Source organism: Heterodontus francisci, chromosome 37 (genome assembly GCF_036365525.1).
Source record: "Heterodontus francisci isolate sHetFra1 chromosome 37, sHetFra1.hap1, whole genome shotgun sequence".
In the NCBI taxonomy this organism is placed as follows: Eukaryota; Metazoa; Chordata; class Chondrichthyes; order Heterodontiformes; family Heterodontidae; genus Heterodontus; species Heterodontus francisci.
Genome location: NC_090407.1, coordinates 4,596,007 through 4,612,390, shown reverse-complemented (window position 1 = coordinate 4,612,390; position 16,384 = coordinate 4,596,007). Strand labels below are relative to the sequence as shown.

The window sequence follows — 16,384 nt, the reverse complement described above, 5'->3', positions numbered from 1 at the left end:
CACTTATAATGTTGCAACGAAACTTGAATCCTAAACGAGGACTTTGCAATGGAACATGACTGGTAGTTAGGAAGCTGCTTTCTTCGATAATAATTTCAGAATCTATAAACAGGCAGACTTCAAGGAAATAGTGTGTTTATTCCTTGAATAATATTGAGCCATTAGATGCAAACCTGCCTTTTCAACTCCAGAGAAAACTGTTCCCAATTGGACTTTCATATTCTATGACTATAAATAAGTCACAAGGCCTTATCTTGACAAAATTTTATATTTATATTCCTAGGTCTGTTTTTGCACATGTAGCTTTATGTAGCTTTTTCCAGAATGAGAAGTTTTGATTCTGTTTAAAGCCTTTGGTGAAAGAATAAAGAGAAATCCTGTATTTACAGAAGTACTATTGCAATAAAGATACGAATTTGACCACAAATATTTTGTGGGTCTCTGCTAGCATCAGAGAAGTGGGATGGGGATGGCTTGGGAGGTGTGGGAGGGAGGGGTTGATGGAATTGGTTAAGTATACTAATTTGATGGCAAATATTCTGCGGGTCTCTGCTAATACTAAAAAGATTATCTTGCCATTGATTTGTTTTCTGTTTGTTTATCTGGATGAGGCGGGTGGGGCTAAGTCTTGTGTGGGGGTAAGATGATATGAAGTTTTCTGACATAAGCATGGAATCGATGGGCTGAATAGTGGCCTCTTTTGCTGTAAATGACTATAAGCTGAACACCCATTCTACATCTCTTTTTTTTTGCTTTTCCTCTCTTGCGTATGCCAGCCTCCTTCTGGTACCTCACCCAAGTAGACATTGTTGATGCCTGATCTGTAACAGTAAGTGTTAGCAGACTATTTGACTGTGACAAGTGTTGCAGCCTAGCCTGATCCAGGCCTCATCTGTTATTCATACAAATGCACTTTCTGCAGAACTTGCTGGATAAAAAGAGTGAGGCAACAAACATTTTTACCTCCCCAAAAGTGGGGTGCTGAGGCTAGCTCTACCACCAACCTGGTGAAAATGAGCTTAAACCAGCAGCGATTGAATCTTGAACCTTCGTTAATTGTAATTCAGGAACCACATCAGGTGGTGCATTTGCCTAATAAGCCACTCAAGTATTTTTGTTCTCTCGAGAAATACTCCAATAAAGGGGAAGAATAAAGTTTGTTTTCTTCTATTCTAATAAGTTACGCAAACAGTTGTAGTGCTGGAAAGTTGTATAATTTTGGTCTTTCGTAAAATAAAAGGTAATCACACAAGCAACAGCAATGGATTTGTAAAGGACAATTTGTGCTATCTAACTGAAGTGAAAGTTTGAAGGATCAGTGTCTAGATAAAGGAAACACGGTGGATGTTTATACGTAAGTGAATACCCTGTGACCTTGCGCATGGTCAGTCAGAAGAAATGTTTTTTTTTAGCTGTGTTTGTTGCAACAGGCTGAGAGGATACAGCACCAACCCTGAGAGCAAGTAAGAGTAACAGGTCAAGGGTTTTAATACATTATATGGATAGATTTTCAGAAGATGTTCGATAAGGTGTCACATAAAGATTGACATTTGTGTGCTCTGCTTTTAGGCGTGCGTCACCCCAACATAATCTGTGATTGCTGCAAGAAGCATGGGATCATGGGAATGCGATGGAAATGTCAAGTATGTTTTGACTACGATCTTTGTACACAGTGCTACATGATCAACAAGCATGATCTTACTCACCCGTTTGAACGCTATGAAACTGCACATTCACAAGCGTAAGTAACTGCTTTGTCTCGTTCACACTGTTACAGTTCTAAATGACAGCAGTAGTGAATACAGTTGTTGGCTACTGATGGTTAACGCATTCTCTCCAGTGTTCCCCTTGCTTGTGTTATGCATGTGTGGGTCTGTGGTGCAATGGATAGCGTGTTGAACTTCTAAATAATGATAGAGATGGTATTCAAAGGTTGTGGGTTCGAGTCCCACTGGAGTCAGATTTTGGGGCGGCGCAGTGGTTAGCACCGCAGCCTCACAGCTCCAGCGACCCGGGTTCAATTCTGGGTACTGCCTGTGTGGAGTTAGCAAGTTCTCCCTGTGTCTGCGTGGGTTTCCTCCGGGTGCTCCGGTTTCCTCCCACAAGCCAAAGACTTGCAGGTTGATAGGTTAATTGGCCATTGTAAATTGCCCCTAGTGTAGGTATGTGGTAGGGAAATATAGGGACAGGTGGGGATGTGGTAGGAATATGGAATTAGTGTAGGATTAGTAAAAATGGGTGGTTGATGGTCGGCACAGACTCGGTGGGCCAAAGGGCCTGTTTTCAGTGCTGTATCTCTAAACTAAACTAATATTCCTGTGATTGTACTGGTAACACATAGGGGCTGAAAATCATAAACTAGTTGTTTTCTCGTTTCATAGCACTTCTTGTAAGTGAGAAGAGATCAGGTATTTCTTGCTTTCAATACCATGCACTGTATCTGTCAAATGCTTTGAAAGGAGAATTTAGAAAATGGATCCTGAACTCTCTTGTTGACTGAGTGATTTACCTATTGTCGAACTGAGTCATACTGACCAGGAAGGTCTCTGAGTCATTCCTTGGTCTGTCTGTGGATCAAGAAGGGTTTCCCATTCCTGACCCCTATCCTGTGTTGCCTGTTGGAAAGTATACATAAGAGCAGGATCAAGCTCAACATTAATTCCTCCATCATGATCAAATAGTCCACTAACACTAGATGTGTAGACTTGCGGATGAAGTGTGACTGACCGACGGGTTTCAGAGGGTAGATGATGTATATGGAGCCATAACCCAGTTCTTCAGGATGGGAGGGGACAAAAAAATGCAATTTGAACATTTACCTTTACCAATAACAATCCATAAAATCAAGAATAATAAATACCTGGGAGTAAATTGTTGCCATTGATGGAAGGGTCAAGGACCAGAGAACACCGTTTAAAGTGATTGGCTAAAGAACCAGAGACAACATGAGGAAAACTTTATTATACAGTGAGGTTAGGATCTGGAATGCAGTGCCTGAGAGTGTGGTGGAGGTGGATTCAATCATGGCTTTCAAAAGGGAATTGGGTAATTATCTGAAGAGAAGAGATTTGCAGGACTACGGGAAAAGGCGGGGAGTGGAGCTAGCTGTGTTGCTGTCCCAGAGAGCTAGCATCAATGCAATGAGCTGAATGGCCTCCTTCTGTGCTGTAACCATTCTATGATTCTATAATTGCAAGGCTGTGTTCCAAAAAAGTAACGCTTGAATGATCTGTTGTTGTCATCTGAAGCCTTAAATCAAGTGTCATTCTGTTGTAATATTCTGCGGCCTATCGAGCCTGAGGTTTAGCTTGTTCTGTTTGATTATTGTCCCATCTTGATTAAAGGTGGGTAAGATTTTAGAAATGATAATCAGGGAAAATATCTATGAACACTTAAATTGGTTTGAGTTGAGCATAGCCAGCATGAATTTGTAAAAGGCAGATCATGCTTGACAAATCTAATTGAATTTTTTGAAGAAGTAATAGAGAAGGTTGATGAAGGGAATGTGGTGGATGTTTATATGTATTTTAAGCAAGCATTTGATAAGATACCACATACAGAGTAGAATCTCAAAATTTGCTGATGTACCAAACTTGGAGGTGTGGCAAACAGTGAGGATGATATGAACTGCCTGCAACAGGACATAGGCTAGCAGAATGGCAGATGGAATTTTTTATTGTCAAATCTGAGGAGATGCATTTTGTAGAAGGAATAGGGAGAGGCAAGATATACTTAATGGCGCAGTTCTAAAGAATGTGCAGGGACAGATGGACCTGGGGGTGCATGTGCATCAATCTTTGAAGGTGTAGGACATACTGAGAGAGTGGTTAGTAAAGCATGTGGGATCTTGGGCTTCATAAATAGAGGCATAGTATACAAAAGCAGGAAAGTTATGCTGAACCTCTATAAAGTTCTGGTTAGGCCCCAACTGGAGTATTGTGTCCAGTTCTGGTCACCACACTTCAGGAAGGATGTGAAGGTCCTTGAGAGGGTGCAGAGGAAGTTTACCAGAATGTTTCCAGGGATGGAGAATTTTAGTTACGAGGTTAGGTTGGAAAAGCTGGGTTAGTTCTCCTTGGAACAAAGGAGATTGAGGGGAGATTTAATAGAAGTGTACAAGATTAGGACAGGGTTAGGTAAGTTGGACAAGGAAAAACTGTTCCCATCAACAAATGGTACAAAGTGTAGGGCTCACAGATTGAAAGTTTTGGGGAAGAGATGCAAAGGAATATGGGGAAACACTTTTTTACGCAGCGAGTGGTAATGACCTGGAACTTGCTGCCCACAAGGGTTGTGGAAGCAAAGACCATCAGTGACTTCAAGAGGAGTTGGATGGCCACCTGAGAAAAATAGACCTGAGGGTCTACAGCGATCGAGTCAGGGAGTGGGGCTGACAGCATTTCTCCGTGGAAAGCCGGCATGGACTCGATGGTCAAATGGCCTCCTTCTGTACTGTAAATAACTATGATTCTAGGAGTTATTTACTTCCATCTCCTGATGAATTCCACTCTTTCCTTCCTCCAGTATTTGCTGACATTGTAAATGGTCGAATTGTCACACCCACTTTTTAAAAAAAACTTTGACTTTCATTCTCAAGTTATCGCCCGATCGTTAATCTGCCTTTCCTCTTCAAGGCGCATGAGTGCTTTGTTGGCATCTGCCTTCATTCTCGATTCTCTGGTAATTCCCTGTTTGAATCCCTTCAATCAGATTTTAGCCCTGCTCAGAATTATGCACTATCCTTCCTTGTGACCCATGTGCAGTGTTTGACAAGGCGGGCCACTCCATCACCCCCTCCACTGTGGTCTGCAGGATGGTCCTGTGTTGTCCCAAACCTATCTGTACTGATGCAGCCATAGTTTCTCCTTCCATTTCTGCACAGTCACATCCATAGCATCCACTCCATTTCTTCATTTACATGTTACCGTCATTATTTGCAGTTTCCCTACTTTCAGGAAGGTAAGGGATAGGATAGAGAATGTAAGACAACTTCTTTAGTCTATTTTGTAAATTCCAGAAATATCTTTTTAAAATCCTAGCGACACATCTGATTTTAATCGTTTAAAAATGCATGGAATCAAGGCCTAATGGATAATTCTGGGTCTCTCGTAAAGCATTAAATGATTGAACATGATGTGAACATCCTAAATGACTGTCATTTTTGTGTATAGGCCTTAATGATCAGATGTGCAAGGATTATAATGCAGAAGAATTAAACTTGTAATGTCTGAAAGCTAAATGAAAAGTCAGGATGCTTTAATTCCAGTGGGTTAATCCAACCCAGATAGGAATTGTCAGCTTTGGAACTTTAACATGCTTTAGTTCCAAATAGTATATAGCCAAGTTTTTTGATTTGAAGAAAATTTCAACATAATGTTGGCACTGCTTTTGAAATTATATGTTGTGCATTAAGCCTGCAAATCAGAACCATTAATGGTAAAGCAGATTGTAGTTTTCTTAGTGACTATCTTTTATCCTACTTTTATTAAAAGTTAAATCTTTATTGAAGGATAAATACTGCATAAGGAGCAAAGATCGTCTCAAAGAATGCGTGCTTTGAGGGACTAATAGCTATACTTGTGAACGTGATAACCAACTTTCATGAAGTCCTTTTTATTGTGTAATGATGTGTTTTCAGAACTGAATGTTAATGAGATAGGGCGGCACAGTGGCGCAGTGGTTAGCACCGCAGCCTCACAGCTCCAGCGACCCGGGTTCAAATCTGGGTACTGCCTGTGTGGAGTTTGCAAGTTCTCCCTGTGTCTGCGTGGGTTTCCTCCGGGTGCTCCGGTTTCCTCCCACATGCCAAAGACTTGCAGGGTGATAGGTTAATTGGCCATTATAAATTGCCCCTAGTATAGGTAGGTGGTAGGGAAATATAGGAACAGGTGGGGATGTGGTAGGAATATGGAATTAGGGTAGGATTAGTATAAGTGGGTGGTTGATGGTCAGCACAGACTCAGTGGGCCGAAGGGCCTGTTTCAGTGCTGTATCTCTATATAAAAAACAAAGTAAACAGCTAGACAGAACCATGATTTCCCAAGCTAGCTTCGGTTCCTGGTTATTGCTGAGTTAACAAACCTCTGTGTGCAGCAGTTGGGTGCTGCATTTGGCTTCGGTGTCCTTGGACTATCAAGGGTTCACTTCCCGATGGATATTCAGTGATCCCCTGCTGGAAAATGCATGTTTGGAGATTGAGGAAGAATGGAATCAGGGTGTAAATCATAGAATGGTTACAGCACAGATGGAGGCCATTCGGCCCGTTATGTCCATACCTTGTGCAGGTTTTAAAGGCTTGCTGTAAAGGCTCATGCATGAATGATCCTTCAATAACAGTTAAAACACTCAGGTGAGGAAGGGAGAAATTAAAGAAGGTTGGGGAAAATAAACACTAAGTATAGAGAAGGCGTTCCATACACCTTTGATTTACTATTTTTTCAATAAAATTTAGGAACCCTTTGATGAATAATTGATACATTACAATAATTTGCAGTACTGTACTGTAACCTTAATGCTGATTCCAGGACTTGCCTCCAGTGCAAGTGTTGTAATATAATTCTCAGTGAATAGATGGGCCAGACAGACTTGGATGGTCTCAGTTTTAATCTTCAGTCTGTGCTGAGCTAGCAGATCTCTGTTAGAGTAGGTGCATTATAATTGGCCCTTGGTTAGGGAGGGGAGAATCTACTTGTGCATCTATATGGATGCCAACTGAGGACAGCTTTACCGTGTGATTTGCACATGGTTAATCATAACATCATTCCTTTGTTGTTTTATCATCCAATCATGTGTCTTTTAACAGTAATTTGCTGTATGATCTTTTATGACTGAAGCATATATTAGTTTGGCCGAGTCTTTAATTTGTTAGAGTAAGTGCCTTTATTTCTGGATAATCTTTTGGGTATAGTAATAGATACGTGTGACTTGAAGTAAGGTTTGTTTCCCGATACTGAATTTCTTCATTTAAAAAAATAGTGTGAAAATTTCTGATGCTATTTCAAAACTGAAGGTAAATGCCAGAACAAAGTGCAGCTTATCTCTGCTGTTCGTAACTAGTCCATGTGTGGGTGAACATCTTTCTACCACCCTATGTTATTCTTGACTAAGTCGTTGATTTAGAATATTACTGTCTGAGTAACTAGTAACCCTACTACCTTCATTTTGAACCAAGGCCTACAGCTTACATGTGGAGAATAATGGTCTTTTATTGTGATCAACAAATTTTTGTCAAGCCTATTTATACCTAAGTGTTTATAATCTTTCCCAACAATGCACTCCCCCTTCTGTCAAAAGGGCAGCATCTCTGTCTGTGATCAATATTGCTCTCTGTTGGTCAATGGGACTAGCACTTTACTGGAGTCCTTTGATGCTTTTGCCAAATATTTTCCTTTCCAAGTTGCAGGTACCTGAAACTGCAAAGGAGGAAAATGCTGTGCTGCTGCAGCAGGGAACTCGTAGCACCAGAAATGGAGGCAGTATCTTTAAAGGGACAAAAAGCCCTAAAACCTGCCACAAGGTCAAATTTTCATGGATCTGATTGAGCCATTATTGGATCAAAATAAACAGTTAAATGGAGTAGAAGAGGGAGAGGTGTCCAAATCCTTGTACTCCCTTTCTTCCATGGCGATCTGTTGCCTCATGTTACAACAGATCTTAATGCCTTATTCCAACCTGTCATGTTTTTGGTCAGTAAATTTGAGGCAGGACAGTAGAAAATTGGCTGGTGCCCAAAGACTTGCTTCCTCGCCATGGCCCAGAAGTAGCAAGCAGGCAAATGTGGGCAACATCCCTGCTAGTGCAGGTGAAACCAAAACTTTGGAGGATGAGATGAAGGGACAGGGATTTAGTGATAGGCCACACCATCCTTTTCCTTTATCAGCTGAACCCCTCTGAGGCTACCTGAACGTGGGCAGATTCCCAAAGGAAAATGCAGGCCACAGTTTCATGCTGGTAGCTGAGTTCAGTTGTGCATGGAATCTGGGATCAATCTGAACCACCTGAATGGGAGTCTCCATTTGAAGTGCCAAGCTGGCACCATAATGTGTTTCTAATTTGGTTAACTGTTGGGATTGTAAGAACAAATGCATACATGGTAGATATCAGAACCACATCAAACTGGAACACGGGAAATGAAACTTTCTGCTTCTACTTCTGCTTCTTTGGAATAACAAACAAAAACTCTTTCTGAGGTAAGAATTTTTATGGTGCTGTATCCTTTGTCCAGCATTTCTTGGAATGGGTTATTAGGCAAATTATGGCACACATTTTTATGCAATATCTGTGGTTCTAAATGCCTTTTTAATAAAATGTTTAGAACTAATTACAAAGCATTAAATCCCCTTATTATATGGTGCTTTGTTCATTGTTCCAAATAACATCTTAACTTCACCTCAAAGGAAAAAGACAGTTATTGGTGGGGGAGTGGGGGGTGTGCAGTTGTGGTTAGTGTTGCACTTGGAAGTACTAATCTTTAGTGAGATGGGGTAGGAGGATGTGAGTGCCAGATATGAGTTGCACAAGCAGGCTTATCAACTGTTCTGGATTATCTGGATTACTTTATCCCAGTGATGGTGGCAAAGCTGCTTGTGCAGTCTGTGATGGTTAATCGTGCTTTTGCAGACAGACTGTTTATCTGTCATTGAAGAGGAAGAAAGAATGTGAACTGTTGGATTGGCAATTCTTATAGCCAAGTGGGCTGAGAAAATATAGAAGGGAAATAGAAAAAAAGATGCATTATTGCCACTTAATACTGCACTGAAGGGTGTGATATAGGCTGTATTTTCACAGGATTAAAGGGGGGAGCCTAGATTACACAGTCTGCAGATATCATGAAGTTAGGGTAGTCATTGCTTTGTTCATGCATACTGGAGCACTGACCTGATTTCCTACTCGCATATACTCAATAATTGAAAAGAGATGGCAGGATATTGCAGGTACACTGGGCTATGAAAGTTTGTTTAATTTTTTTCCTTTATATTCAACTTTGCATACCACAGCCAATGCCCATTCTTAGCACTCTTCCAGCTGACTTCACTAATAGGCCACTAATGTGTATTTGGCCATTAGCACTCTCTCTGGACTGATGCTTTGTCTTTCACCATAAGCATTGACATGCTCTTTGCCTTTGTCCCATGACAGCTTTGCTATTTAATATCTCTTGCCCTCTGCTCTATCACACACCTTCCCTTTTGTTCTCTTCTCCACCAACCCTTCTCCCCCCCCCCAACCACCCTGCCGTCACTTGCTTAAAACTTAATTCTTTTCTAACCGTTGCCAGTTCTGATGAAAGGTCACAGACTTGAAACGTTAACTCTGCTTCTCTCCCCACAGATGCTGCCTGACCTGCTGAGTATTTCCAGCACTTTTTGTTTTTATTTCAGATTTCCAGCATCTGCAGCATTTTACTTTTATTACATTGTGTATTTGTGTTTTTATGCTGTATCTTTGGTATCAGGGCTACATTTGAGAGCCCTGCACAAGCAGAAAAAATGCAGTATAGGTACAGTATAGCTGGTGTAATAAAGAATCTTACCTAATGGAGCTGTGGGTTTGAGGTTGAGTTAATAGGCTATGCTGCGATGTGCACATGTTTAAGTTCATGGCAGTTTTGAAGAGTCAAACACAGTGGAAACTGGTTCCTCGTCTTTGATTTTTGCTGTGATTGATAGGCTCAGAGGTTGCCAGATTTCACACTGAGCGAGGTGCTGGCAACAAGTGAAAATAAAAGAAATGCACAGCAGGTTGACTGGAGTCTGAAGGAGAAAGATGGGTGAATGTAATTAGTGCAAGACCTCTGCAGAATATAAACTCATTCATCCTAGCTGCTGATCACCCTGCTATGCATATCTAACAATGCCTGTTTTTATTTAGGTCTCTGACAGTATTTTGCACCAAAAAGGTAAACAACTGTGGAAACCGACATTCATCATCCTGTAGACATGGGAAATGAAACCTCCTGATTAATGATGAAAGTCTTTACTAATTAATACTTTTATTATAATTTGGAAATTTGGTCTTTAATACCTGATTTATCTTTTTTCTCCTTGGCATTTTCTTCACACTGTTGTTTCACTGAGTATTATTGCTAATTAAAATAGTTAGATGGGTGTGGTCGAAGAAACCTAAAGCATTAAATAACATACACAGTACAGAGACTGACATGCCTAGTATGAATGTCACATGCACATCATTTGGGAGCAGAGCATCATTTGCACAGAAGGCATTTGTTCCAAACCTAAAAGCTTTGTTTTGTGTTTTTCTGTAGCCATTTCTCAATTCCCTCCTTTCATGATGCATCTGTATTAGCAGAGTTGAATAATTGCCCATTTCTTGAACAACTGTAATGTCGCTTGCTGGAGCACCATTTGATGGCAGGATCTGGAGTGGAAGAAGTGTGACCAGAAAGCACTTTGGCTGAAAAGTTAGTAAGTTACTGTTAATGATAGTGGTTGAGTTACTGTAGTGTACCACCATCTTCTGGGGCCTGAACTGCAGGATACGGACCATGAGCACTGTATTTGTTTCTGTTACTCTGTTTCAACTCCTGTCATAATGTCTGAGGGAGATTATTCTAGTAACAAAAATGAGAAAATTTTCTGCAATACTTTTATTGAGACGGACTATGGTCACGTATAGAATTACATAGAATTTGCAGCACAGAAACAGGCCATTCGGCCCATCGGGTCCCTGCCAATGCTTGTGCTCTGCACAAGCCGCCTGCCACCCTACTTCATCTCCCCCATCAGCATATCCTTCTATTCCTTTTTCCTTCATATGCTTATTTAGTTGCTCTTTAACTGCACCTATGCTTTTTGCATCAACTACCCCTTGAGTTCCACGATCTCTCAACTTTCTGGGTAAAGACATTTATCCTGAGTTCTCTATTTGATTTATTAATGACTATCTTATATTGATGGCCCCTAATTCTGATTTCCCCCAAAATGGAAACATCTCCATGTCTACCCTATTGAACCTCTTCATAATTTTTAAAGACCTCTATCAGGTCACCCCAAGTCATCTATTTTCTACAGAAAAGAGCCCCAACCTTTTCAGTCTTTCCTGATAATTGTAACCTTTCCGTTCTGGCATCATGCTTGTTAATCTGTTTTGCACCTCCTCCGGTGCCTCTGTATCCTTTCAGAAACTCTATATTCCCCTTCTCCCAACCCTGCCCTTGCCTCCCTTAAAGTATTTGATCACCCCATGCTATCCCTATAATCCCCCATTTTATCCCCAACAGTCATTCTCTCTTTACTCAGATGTACCTCTGTGAAAGGTCACAGACAAAGGTTGTGATTCGACTGCAACAGATATATAGACATATATGTGAGAGAGTTGCATCAAGTTTACAGCACAGCAACAGGCCATTGGCCCAAGCTGGTGTTTATGCTCCACACAAGCCTCTTCCCACCCTTTTTCATCTAACCTATCAACCTATCAGCATATCCTTCTATTCCTTTCTCCCTCATGTAGTTATCTAGTTTCCCTTAAAATGCATCTATGCTATTTGCCTTAACTTGTAGAATAAATAATTTCTGGCTTTCTGAAATCACCTAATCCCTAGCGTTTAAGATTTTTATTTCTATCATTGCTGTAAGCCAACATTTTGACTTGGTCTACTATCTCAGACATTCCAACCAAACTTGATCAAAGCATCTCTGCCTTTTCTTTTTAAAAAAAAACCCAACAGAGACCGGTTTATGTACGTGCTTTGTTTCTCTGCCCTGCATTCAAAATGCAATTGATATCAATTCCTCTAAGGGCTTCTGCTACCCTCAGGTTTTGATGCACTTTCTCCTTCATCAGTGATAAAATGTATATTTTATGATCTTTGATACAATCTTCACTGACTTCACTTTTGAGATTTCCTTAATGCCAGTGTATTGACTTAATGAATGTTTCTAATACTGTGATCTATCTGTCACTAGATGATGACTTCAGGGCAGCTCTTTTCATCATTATCTATTGTACATTTCCTTTGACAAAGCTTAGTGCCCTCTTTCGCATTCTCCTTCCCCACTCCCCACAATCCGATTAAAACATCGTCAGCAACTTTATTTGGTGTTAATAACTGGATCACCAAGTTTTGCAAGATCAACTTGTATCAGACAGCTATTATTTGGTTAAATTAGCACAATGTAACATAACTCAGCTGTTCTAAAACACTTGATAGCCAGTGTCGGTGTCATTTGCTTTGGGTTAGCTACTCACTCAACAGAAGTGAATGGAAATGTAGATCCACCTTTTGTAGTAGATGGAAAACTATATTAAGAAAGCGCAAGCTACATGCAAATGGCTATGTAGTGGGACCCCTCCGTGCTTGCAAACTACCGTCCCATGTCCAACCTCCCTTTGCTCTCCAAAGTTCTTGAACATTTTGTTGCCTCCCAAATTTGTGCCCAGCTTTCCCAGAACTCCATGTTTGAATCCCTCCCATCAGGTTTCTGTCCCTGCCACAGTACTGAAACGGCTCTCATCAAAGTTACATTTGACATTCTATGTGACTGTGATGAAGATAAACCATCCCTCTTCATCCTTCTCAACCTAACTACAGCCTTTGACACAGTTGATCACGCCATCTTCCTCCAACGCCTCTCCATCGTCATCCAGCTGGGTGGGGTTGCACTCACCTGGTTCCTTTCATATCCATCTAATTGTAGCCAGAGAATCACCTGCAATGACTTTTCGGCCCGCTTCCGCGCTGTTAGCTCTGGTGTTCGCCAAGTGTCTATCTTTGGCCCCCTCTGTTTCTTATCCACACGCTGCCCCTCAGCATCCAAAAACAGTGTCAGTTTTTACCTGTACGCCAATAACACAGCTCACCGTCGCCTCTCTTGAATGTCCACACTCTCTAGGTTGTCAGGCTGCTTGTACGTCATCCAGCCATGTATGAGTAGAAATGTCATCTAATTAAATATTGGCAAGAATGAAGCCATTGTCTTTGATCCCCACTACAAACTCTGTTCCCTAGCTACCAGCTCCATCCCTCTCCTTGACAACTGTCTGACGCTGAATTAGACTGTTCGCAATGTTGGCATCATATTTGACCCTGACTACATATTCAAGCCATCACTAAGACCACCTATTTCCACCTCTCTAACATCGCTCAACTTCATCCCTGCCTCACCCTGTCTACTGCTGAATCCTTCATTCATGCCTGTTACATGTAGACCTGACTATTCCAATGCAGTTCTGGCTGGCCTCCCACATTCTGTTCTGCGGAAACTTAAGGTCATCCAAAACTCTGCAGCCTGTGTCTTAACTTGAACCAAGTCCCATTCACCCATAAGCTCTGTCTTTATTGCTCTACATTGATTCCCAGTTAAGCAATGCCTCAATTTTAAAATTCTCATCGTTGTTTTCAAAATCCTTCATGGTCTCACCCCCTCCCTATCTCTGAAATCTCCTCCAGCCCCACAACCCTCCAAGATGTCTGCATTCATCTAATTAGAGTCATAGTCATAGAGTTTTACAGCACAGAAACAGGCCCTTCGGCGCCTGCGCCGACCATCAAGCACCTGTCCTAACCCCATTTCCCCGCACTTGGCCCGTAGCCTTGCATGTTCTGACGTTTCGTTTGCTCATCTAAATACTTCTTGAATGTCGTGAGTGCACCTGCCTCTACCACCCCTTCAGGCAGTGTGTTCCAGATTCCAACCACCCTCTGGGTTAAAAAATTCTTCCTCAACTCCCCTCTAAACCTCCTGCCGATGACCTTAAATCTATGCCCCCTAGTTATTGACCTCCGCTAAGGGAAAATATTTCTTCCTATCTATCCTATCAATACCCCTCATAATTTTGTATACCTCAATCATGTCCCCCCTCAGCCTTCTGCACTCCAAGGAAAACAACCCCAGCCTATCCAGTCTGTCTTCATAACTGAAATGCTCCAGCCCAGGCAACATCTTGGTGAATCTCCTCTGCATGCTCTCCACTGCAATCACATCCTTCCTGTGGTGTGGCGACCAGAACTGTACACAGTACTCCAGCTGTGGCCTAACAAATGTTTTATACAGCTCCATCATGATCTCCCTGCTCTTATGCTCTATGCCTCAGCCAATAAAGGCAAGTATCCCGTATGCCTTCCTAACCACCTTATCTAGCTGCCTTCAGTGATCTAGGGACAAGCACCCCAAGGTCCCTCTGTACATCCTAGGGTCCTACCATCCATTGTATATTCCATTGCCTTGTTAGACCTCCCAAAGTGCATCACCTCACACTTCTCAGGATTAAACTCCATTTGCCACTGCTCTGCCCATCTTACCAGCCCATTTATATCATCCTGTAGTCTAAGGCATTCCTCCTCACTATTTACGACACCACCAATTTTCGTTTCGTCTGCAAACTTACTGATCATACCTACTATATTCATGTCTAAATCATTAATGTACACTACAAACAGTAAGGGTCCCAGCACCGATCCCTGCGGTACACCACTGGTCACAGGCCTCCAATCGCAAAAAACAACCCTCGACCATCACCCTCTGCCTCCTTCCACTAAGCCAGTTTTGAAATCAATTTGCCAAATTACCTTGGATCCCATGGGCTTTTACTTTCTTAACCAATCTCCCATGAGGGACCTTAAAAAAAGCCTTACTGAAGTCCTTGTAGACTACATCAACTGCTTTACCCTCATCTACACATCTAGTCACCTCCTCAAAAAATTCAATCAAGTTTGTTCGACACGATCTCCCCCTGACAAAGCCATGCTGACTATCCCTGATTAATTCCTGCCTCTCCAAGTGGAGATTAATCCTGTCTCTCAGAATTTTTTCCAATAATTTCCCTACCACTGATGTTAGACTCATCGGCCTGTAATTACCTGGTTTATCCCTGCTACGCTTCTTGAATAATACCACATTCGCTGTCCTCCAATCCTCTGGTACCTCTCCTGTGGCCAGAGAGGATCTGAAAAAGGTCCTGCTTTTTTTTAGAATTAGAATTAGAACATTACAGCGCAGTACAGGCCCTTCGGCCCTCGATGTTGCGCCGACCTGTGAAACCATCTGACCTACACTGTTCCATTTTCATCCATATGTCTATCCAATGACCACTTAAATACCCTTAAAGTTGGCGAGTCTACTACTGCTGCAGGCAGGGCGTTCCACGCCCCTACTACTCTCTGAGTAAAGAAACTACCTCTGACATCTGTCCTATATCTATCACCCCTCAACTTAAAGCTATGTCCCCTCGTGTTTGCCATCACCATCCGAGGAAAAAGACTCTCACTATCCACCCTATCTAACCCTCTGATTATCTTATATGTCTCTATTAAGTCACCTCTCCTCCTCCTTCTCTCCAACGAAAACAACCTCAAGTCCCTCAGCCTTTCCTCGTAAGACCTTCCCTCCATACCAGGCAACATCCTAGTAAATCTCCTCTGCACCCTTTCCAAAGCTTCCACATCCTTCCTATAATGCGGTGACCAGAACTGCACGCAATACTCTAGGTGCGGTCTCACCAGAGTTTTGTACAGCTGCAGCATGACCTCGTGGCTCCGAAACTCGATCCCCCTACTAATAAAAGCTAACACACCATATGCCTTCTTAAGAGCCCTATTAACCTGGGTAGCAACCTTCAGGGATTTATGTACCTGGACACCAAGATCTCTCTGTTCATCTACACTACCAAGAATCTTCCCATTAGCCCAGTACTCTGCATTCCTGTTACTCCTTCCAAAGTGAATCACCTCGCACCTTTCCGCATTAAACTCCATTTGCCATCTCTCAGCCCAGCTCTGCAGCCTATCTATGTCCCTCTGTACCCTACAACACCCTTCGACACTATCCACAACTCCACCGACCTTAGTGTCATCCGCAAATTTACTAACCCACCCTTCTACACCCTCTTCCAGGTCATTTATAAAAATGACAAACAGCAGTGGCCCCAAAACAGATCCTTGCGGTACACCACTAGTAACTAAACTCCAGGATGAACATTTGCCATCAACCACCACCCTCTGTCTTCTTTCAGCTAGCCAATTTCTGATCCAAAGCTCTAAATCACCTTCAACCCCATACTTCCGTATTTTCTGCAATAGCCTACCGTGGGGAACCTTATCAAACACCTTACTGAAATCCATATACACCACATCCACTGCTTTACCCTCATCCACCTGTTTGGTCACCTTCTCGAAAAACTCAATAAGGTTTGTGAGGCACGACCTACCCGTCACAAAACCGTGCTGACTATCGCTAATGAACTTATTCTTTTCAAGATGATTATAAATCCTGTCTCTTATAACATTTTCCAACATTTTACCCACAACTGAGGTTAGGCTCACAGGTCTATAATTCCCAGGGCTGTCTCTACTCCCCTTCTTGAACAAGGGGACAACATTTGCTATCCTCCAGTCTTCCGGCACTATTCCTGTCGACAATGACGA

General features: G+C 42.0%; 1 protein-coding gene and 1 long non-coding RNA gene across 11 annotated transcripts in view; one reads left to right on the top strand and one right to left on the bottom strand.

Moving 5' to 3' along the window:
- mib2 (MIB E3 ubiquitin protein ligase 2) overlaps positions 1-16,384 on the top strand; it is a 246,169-nt gene that overhangs the window by 104,853 nt on the left and 124,932 nt on the right. For all 10 annotated transcript variants that reach the window (XM_068016900.1, XM_068016901.1, XM_068016893.1 and 7 more), the window contains one exon: positions 1,570-1,741. In XM_068016900.1, coding sequence (XP_067873001.1) covers positions 1,570-1,741 — 172 coding nt within the window. The remainder of the gene's footprint in view (positions 1-1,569; positions 1,742-16,384) is intronic.
- Positions 1-16,384, bottom strand: part of LOC137351970 (uncharacterized) — an 81,678-nt gene that overhangs the window by 27,275 nt on the left and 38,019 nt on the right. Inside the window, exon 3 of the long non-coding RNA XR_010969611.1 lies at positions 9,533-9,752. This is a non-coding gene — a long non-coding RNA (uncharacterized lncRNA). The remainder of the gene's footprint in view (positions 1-9,532; positions 9,753-16,384) is intronic.